The sequence below is a fragment of the Triturus cristatus genome, chromosome 10 (genome assembly GCF_964204655.1).
Source record: "Triturus cristatus chromosome 10, aTriCri1.1, whole genome shotgun sequence".
Lineage (NCBI taxonomy): Eukaryota > Metazoa > Chordata > Amphibia > Caudata > Salamandridae > Triturus > Triturus cristatus.
In genome coordinates this window covers 1142262837-1142270935 of record NC_140593.1, presented here as the reverse complement: position 1 = coordinate 1142270935, position 8099 = coordinate 1142262837, and the positions used below count along the sequence as shown (strand labels likewise).

General features: G+C 46.3%; 1 protein-coding gene across 1 annotated transcript in view; it reads left to right on the top strand.

Annotated features, from left to right (window-relative positions):
* Positions 1-4144: 4144 nt before the first annotated feature.
* The window catches only part of NDUFAB1 (NADH:ubiquinone oxidoreductase subunit AB1), a 69241-nt gene continuing 65286 nt past the window's right edge, over positions 4145-8099 (top strand). Inside the window, exon 1 of the mRNA XM_085629480.1 lies at positions 4145-4383. Within this exon, the coding sequence (XP_085485606.1) occupies positions 4219-4383 (165 nt within the window). The 5' untranslated portion in view covers positions 4145-4218. The remainder of the gene's footprint in view (positions 4384-8099) is intronic.

The window sequence follows — 8099 nt, the reverse complement described above, 5'->3', positions numbered from 1 at the left end:
GTAGTTTCTTAAACTTCGGCTGGAGTGGAGCTTGCCGTTGCTGGCACTGCCGGCCAGTATGGTGCGTGCAGCCTCTCATCAAGGTGCTGCTCGAGTCCTGACCAGAGTTGGACCAAGGCCACTGCTGTGCCAGATAGAGGGTTCACTGGTGCCTGCAGCCTCTCGTCATGATGACACACGCGTCCGGACCGGACTACAGGGGTGTAACACAGGCCCCTGGGTTGCGGGGGGCCCCCAACCTCCAGCAGGCCCCCTCAGCACCGCACTTTGGCTGGGGAGCTCCTGATTGAGTCTGGAGGGGGCCCCACCAAGTACCCTGCAGGGGTGCCCCCTCAAGTTTCGTTACGCCACGGCGGACCACAGCTGTGGCTGCCAGAGTCAAGTTTGGGGCCCGCAGCCTCTCATGCCGCTGGCCTTTCTGCCAAGCTGCCGTTGTCTAGTGTCAGGTAATGTAAATTTCAATTATACTTAATTTTAGTCTGTTATGATCTTCACTGTTGAGATTCTGCCATACGACTTCCTAAGTCATGTGCTCGGCTGCAGGACTTTCAGTTCAATGGTTTCGAGGCAGCGCGGGCCGTCCTTGCCAATCTCACCTGATAAAGCAATAAAGAATGTGACTGCTTCCTCAGCGACTAAAATGTTCTTGTCTGGTGCCCTTCGCGGTTATTGGTGCGAAATGAAATACAAAGACCTGAATGTGATCACGCTTTGAATCGTAAATACAGGACAAGCACGCACTTAGCTGCTTTCTTCACAATTTAACTTAGCTGCATCATTGAAAAATAACTACAACCTAATGAAAACCGAAGAGTTTTATTTGTATCGGATTCAAGAAAGCAGTTGGCTCCAGGCTGCTGGGTCATGTGCACCCTGCTCTAAGATCCCGAGCACCTATTGACCGAAGGTCAGTGTTCTAAATGAGGAGGGATTCATTCTTTACTTGCACTTCTTCAATTTAAAAGAGAGTACCTGCACTTTATCATGGTCCAATACTATCAAAACGAGAGAACCGGCACTTCTTAGTAGCAAACAGGTACACTGGCATAGCGAGCACCTACATTTGTATATTTGCATTGCAAAATTCTGCCAACTCGGTCCTCTGTGTGGTGCCGGAGAAGTATGCAGCTTCCCGGCTTCAGAGTCCGTGTCACACGTCATGCACACCCAACGGAAGTGACATAAACGCAGTAATACCATTTGATACTCTAAATCAGGGGTACTCACAAACTTTCTGTCGGGGGCCAAAATTACAGTGTGGTTAGTGGCCGAGGGCCGCACTGGTAGGGGTGGAGTCAGTGGGGGGCGGAGCTAGAGTAAAAAAAAACAACCTTTCAAAACATCTGTCTCCCTCTCTCTCTGTCCCGCTCCCCCTCTCTCCCTCTCCGTCTCTCTCCGTCTCCCTCCGTCCTCCGTCTCCCTCCCTCTCCGTCCTCCGTCTCCCTCCCTCCTCCGTCTCCCTCCCTCCCTCTCTCTCTCCCTCTCTCCCTCTCCTTCCTTCTCCGTCTCTCTCCGTCTCCCTCTGTCTCCCTCCGTCTCCCTCCGTCTCCCTCCCGCCTCCGTCTCCCTCCCTCCTCCGTCTCCCTCCCTCCCTCTCTCTCTCTCTCTCTCTCCCTCCCTCCCTCCCTCCCTCTCTCTCCGAAAATAAATCGGGAGAATGGGGCCTTGAATCGGGTTACTGTCATGTATGGGCATTGGAGGTGTGCTGCTGCAGAACCCGACATTTGAAACGCAAAATGCACGTTTTCTTTCCTTACCTTTCAGAAGCATTGAGCGCAGTGGCAGGCAGAGAGAGGGTGATGCAAGTGTTGTGCACTGGCCTGGCAGGTTGCTGGCAGTGCATACAACCCCCCCCCCTGTGTGGCAGCCCGGCGGGCTGAAACAGCTTCCAGGTACACACACAGCCGCCCCCGAGTACTTCACAGGTCTTTAGAAGACCATTCGCTTGTTGATGAGGCTTTCTTTTGCTTTTTCACCCTCTCTAGAGCCCCTGCATCGCCACTCTGATTATTGCTGGAAGAATTAGCACTCTACACAATACAAGCCCTGTCAGCTGAAACCCCCCGAGGAATCGGGCTTTTGCTTGCAGGAATCGGGAGGCGGGAGACTCCCGCCTGAATGGGGAGGGTTGGCATGTCTGGGTACGATGTCTGCAAGGTCCCCGGGCCGCCAAGAAAGAATTGCCGGGCCGCTGGCCGTACTATGAGTACCCCTGCTCTAAATGGTAAATAAGCTGTAAGCCTCGTCAGTATACAAAAGACAGGGTTAAATGGAGCACGACTGAATTATACCGTAATACTGAAAGGGACAACAAAGTCCATGTTGAGGCTCAGCTTCTACTTGCTGGAATAAAACGGGGGCAATGTATTATGAGGCAAGCTGTTTTCGTATTGAAAATAAACGCTAAGCACCAAAGCTGAGACGGCGAGTTGCAGACACTTCTAGACTACAGGAGCACTGCTGGCAAGCTCTCTTGCTTTCCTGTCCAAAAACACTGGCTAAAGAAGCTCTCTGCCTCAGCATGGCACTGCAGGGAGGACTTACTTCTTGAAGCAAAGGTGAGTCCAGCAAGAGAGCACTTTTTTGATCTGTGCAATCTGGGGCATTTTCTTTGAGACTGGAAAAGGAGCTAAGATACTTTTAGAACTTCTAATTTCTTAAAAGGGTATCATTTTTTATATTTTATGTCATTTGGCAGTTGAATGTCACTCATAAGACTGGGACCGTGTAGCACTAAACCTACACAAGTCACTATTATTCACTGCACCGACCAGGATTCAATTCTGTGGCTCTCTGGTTCAGCGCATTAACAAATAGAGGTCCCAAGTGGAGAGCCCGGACAAGACTCCCATTAGTGCCCTTACATTTCTGGTCAATCAATCAATCAATCAATCAGTGACACTTATAAAGCGCGCTACCTACCCGTAGGGTCTCAAGGCGCTGGGGGGGGGGGAGGGGGGTGCCGCTACTGCTCGAACAGCCAGGTCTTCAGCTTTTTCCTGAAGGAGAGGTGGTCTTGGGTCAGGCGCAGGTCGGTCGGGAGGGAGTTCCAGGTCTTGGCGGCCAGGTAGGAGAAGGACCTTCCTCCTGTAGTCGCTCTTCGGATGCGGGGGACGGCGGCGAGGGCGTGGTTGGCTGATCGGAGGTGGCGTTTGGGAGCGTAGAAGTTGACTCGGCTGTTGAGGTAGCTCGGGCCTTGGTCGTGTAGGGCTTTGTGTGCGTGGGTGAGGAGGCGGAAGGTGATTCTTTTGTTGACGGGGAGCCAGTGAAGGTCTCTCAGATGTCCGGAGATGTGGCTGGTTCGTGGGATGTCGAGGATGAGTCTGGCTGAGGCGTTCTGGATCAACCGGGGGTGTGCCACAACACGCTCCGCCCCTGTCGGAAGGGGCGGGCGTAGGAGTAGGAGTATGATAATAAAATTGGGTTATCTTACGGGCGATCCAGGGCAGGCAGCCCCTTGCTGCTCCGCCCGCCTGGTGAGCCAGCACACACGGTGGGTCGATGCCCGGCAGTGTGGCACATAATTATTTACAGCAGTTTAAAGAGCTTCTTAGAGTTTCTTGTTGCTCCAATGGGTGTAATTTCCGATATTTATATGTTTTCCCCGTTTTCATTGCTTGATTTGTGCTCGCGAAAAAGTGTCACTCATAGTCATTGAATGTCACTCATAAATACACTGAATTTATGAAAATGTCACACACAAGCAATCTGAAACCTTGGCAGCTATGCACCCCTGTTTTGCTCACAAACGTGCTCTGAAATTATTTTTGGGAATGGTTTCCAGTACAGCAATGTAACTTTCGACCGAGAAGATTTGGGGTAAAAGTGTTAGAGTAAATACAATGTGCGCGAAGTCGCGTTGTTAGGGCGATTTAGTAGTGTCTTCTGCCAATTTCAGAAATATTTTACGTTTTAAAGAAGTTGCAAAACTTTAAGCGATGAGTTTCATGGTTTTGCAGAGCTACACAGTAACTGTAAACGGTCGCGGAGCGGAACGAAAGCGGACTACAGTTGTGAGTGACATTGGAGTCGCTCCCCCGCCCCGTTCTGCCGGAGACGCTCTAGCCGTTGAGGCGACTCTCTATTTCACCGCTCTGTGGTTGCTCTAGTCTTGTAGACGCTCTATCTCCTGTTTGAACACGCCTCCCCTCTATTGTTTCCGCGCCAGTCTACCCTCCTTGACTTGCTTTTCCGGTGCGGTGCACTGTGGGAGCAGTCATGGCGTCGCGTGCCCTCTGGTGCTGTGTCCGTAGTGTGGGCGCCCTCCGCGTGCCACCGGCTGCTGCTTTTATCAGAGGCTCCGCGCTCCTCCGGCTCACCGAGTCCCGCAGAGAGGCCTCCTCCGCCAGCCTGTGCCGGGTCAGAACGCCTCTCACAGTCCAGGTGAGGCGGGTCACCCACTGTACAAGGAGAGGTCAATGACAGGAGAGGTGTTCACTGGTGCCTATGAAACACGGGAGGGAGAAGGAGATGGTGGCTCTTCAGTATGGGATGCAGAAAAAGAATTGCTGAGGACATAGCCTAATTTTAGGAGGCTACAGCACTATCAGCCTGGGGTACTAGTGTAGTTGGGTGAAAGAAGCGGCACGCCAAGTGGTTGCAGCAGCGTGGCAAGGGTGATGCAGTAATTCAACCACTCCTGCCTGTTTGGACTACAACATGTTGATGTAGGGGACTTGTAGTTTTTGCTTTTGAAACTGGCTTGAAGAATACCACGTTGCGAAGTACTGTCTGTTGTCCAAAAAGGAAGGACATGTAAGAAGTATCACACGTGCCGTTGTGCCACTTTGCAGCTCCTAGTCCGGTGGAGGTTACTAGGTAGTAGTAAGGGCACTAAGCAACATGCTGCAGTGGGTAGGGAGGCCTGGCTACCTAAATCGGTGAAATCTTTCACGGGTAGCATTACACGGTAACGATCCTGAAAGTTCGCGGGCGAGGTCAGTGTCATCGAGGTCAGGCAGTACGAATACTGCAAGTGGTTCTTTGGAACCTAGTATTCCAGAAAGGGCAGACTGCATGAGATGGGTGTGTCGCTTTGGTTTTCAGACTTTTTTTTTTTTTTTTTTTTTTTTTTTTCGGGACCACAATTACCGATATTTTCCGTACTACTTGGTGTATTCAATTCTTGTCAGGCTGCTGTCTAATATTGTGGGTTTACAAAAAAGAAGAGGGCCACTTAGAACCAAAATATGCAGGCAGAAGCAGGGGAAAAGCAAAACCAAAATCTCTGCCTACTGGATAGACAATACGAGTATAACTCCTGTATATTTTGAAACGCTATTAAGTCGCAACTGAGCCTTGTGATTCAAACATTGCTCATACCACTATGAATATTTTTGTAAACTAAGTAGGAGCCTTGTAGGTAATCAGTCCAGTAGCCAGTTGTGTAGGTTTATTCAGTTACAAGTAAGATGATCCATGCACCACCGGGAGCAGCATCCTGCTGCTCAGCCCCACTCATTCCAACTGACCACTCATCTGATAGAGATCTGGGTATCTAAAATAATCCCACTACCACGGATAGAGTAATCTCACAGTTACACGCACATACATTCATCATACGCTAGGGCCCATTTCACTAACATACATTCAAAACTCTACCAGCAATAAACCTGTGGGAAGAAAATCACCCAGCATCTATATCGAGGTCGATAAGACATGGTTTAGTGACTATCTTAGTACAAACTATACAACATATACAATAATGATCAAAAATATAAACCCAATAATTGACAAGAAAGAATATACACCATGTTTAAAATTATATTGCTTTATCTAAATTAGTCATAAGTAAATCAATCAGAGTAAATCATTTCTCATAGTTACCTATTCTAACTAAATGTCAGAACGGGTCAGGACAAGTCTCTCGGTAATGTCTCTCAAGACAAAGTCCTCAGCATCGATCCTCAGCAACGTAGATTCACGCAGCAAGGCAAAATGGCAAGTGGCAAAAGATCAGCAGCAAACCCTCCCTAAGCTAACATTTTTTATAGCAAAACAATCAATAGAAAGATACATTGGAAACATTGAAAAAATGCAGTAATGTCCGCCGGTTCTGCTGAGCAGAGCGAGAAGGAAGGGATGTAACATTGCTACATCTGAAAATCTTCGCTCAGGAAAAGTTCACAAATATAAAACTACGGAACAGGAACCAAAAACTACAATGTATTTAATAAGTTCCGTCTCTCCTCGGCAATCGAGCCACAGTTCACAAACTTCCTCCAAGGCTCCTTTGTTTTACAGAGATCACCAAGGACGTTCCATTTCTTTTGGAGATCCTCCAAACTGCTGATGTCCTCATGGAAAATTTCACAGAAAGGACTATAGTTAGCTGACTTCAAAACCAATTCCAGCAGAGGTCTCCCTTGTCACATCACAGAATATGCCACAGCCGCCAGGCTTCAAAATTAAGCCATCTTTCGTACAGGCCTCCATAGGCCGCAATAGACCATCTTAATTAAAGAGACAAAATAAACGTTACTACAACATAATGATTAAACAGTGTTAACCCCACTAATACCCTTATGTGTATGTATTTATCTAGCTTTGCGACATAAAAGAAGCATTAATTCGACAAGCATTTTGTGCTAAAAAATAAACAGCACACTGCAACGTTTAAACATGAAAACTTGCACATTATTATTAAAACAGAAACAGCACACACATGCTAACCCTCGTGTAACTTTCTCTTATGTTAAAACAAACGGATTGATTAGTATAAACACACTTGCACAAGACAAATAATTAATTGTTAATTATTAATAAATTAATAAAACACATAGACATGCTAGAGCTTCAAAAGGCCCTGAATTTTCTAAATGAAAACTCTGCTCCAGCAATCCCCCCTTTGGTGATGTTATCACCAAATAAACCCAAAAAAAAAATTAGTCAAATTTTAGTCCCATTTTAGGAGAAATCAGAAATGTCTTTTCCCCTTACACAACATTACACACCAGTCACTCTTTTATCATCCCTCTTTGTCTCCAAATAAACACTCTCCCTCAATTCTTCCAATTCAATTTCTTGTGGTTCTCTTTTCAACCTTTTATTTTTCTTTCCTTTATTCACTTTCTTTTTCCCTCCCCTGTTTTTACAACACACACACTAATCTCAGAATCATCAAAGCAACAATTATACAAGACAGAGGAAACAATATTCTACCTATATTAGTACTACCTATTTTTGCAATAAAATCCTTAACAGCTATCATCTTATTAGCTATTTTAGTCCACAAACTCCCAGCTTCAAGTGGTACTAATTCTTCATGCAAATCAGTAATATTTTTGATATAGACCTTTAGGTCTTTACTTTCGTCAGGAATGTAAGTACAACAATGTTGAACTTTCAGCATTCCACAGACTCCACCCTCCTTGGCCAATAGAATATCAAGGGCAAGTCGATTTTGCATAGACATGGCACGCACGGCACTTAATTCCGTATTCACCAAAAGAAACCCTCCTGCGGTATTTGTCGATAAGCGATCAACCACTGTGGACAGTTTCCGAATTCCATAAGCATTTAAAGAAATTCCCACTGCTGGAATCAAAACCCCAAAAATGTCACCCACAATTTCAGACCAAGTTTCTCTCTTAAAACGTGTTAATAAGTTAATATCTTCTACATCTTTTATTTTATCTGTATGAAAAATCTTAGGAAAAACTAGGCCCACATAACACATGCCATACCAATGGTCAGGCAACTTGTAATAAGCCTTGTTCCCACAAACATAGTACACTCCTGGGAAAACTGTATCTTCTCCACCTCTGAAACCCCAACCTGTTGCAATGAAGTATGTATCATGGCACTCACTAGTTCCAACAAAATATGTATCATATTGGGATTTCCTTCTGGTAATGCAAAGTTTACCCTTCTGTGGTGTATCCAAAGCTAAAGTTGGACTAACCCCATTTCTCAACTCTTTCCCCATCTCAATGTCCCAAATTGTCTCACTCACTTTATATTTCCCTGCTTTCTCATGCATGTTCAATCTCCTTTCTTCTACCATATCCAGGAAAGCTATCTCCTCTCCTTTCAAACTGCAAGTCAAATTATTCTTAAAAATGTAATCTAATGTTAATCCTTTTTCCTCAATAAAAATC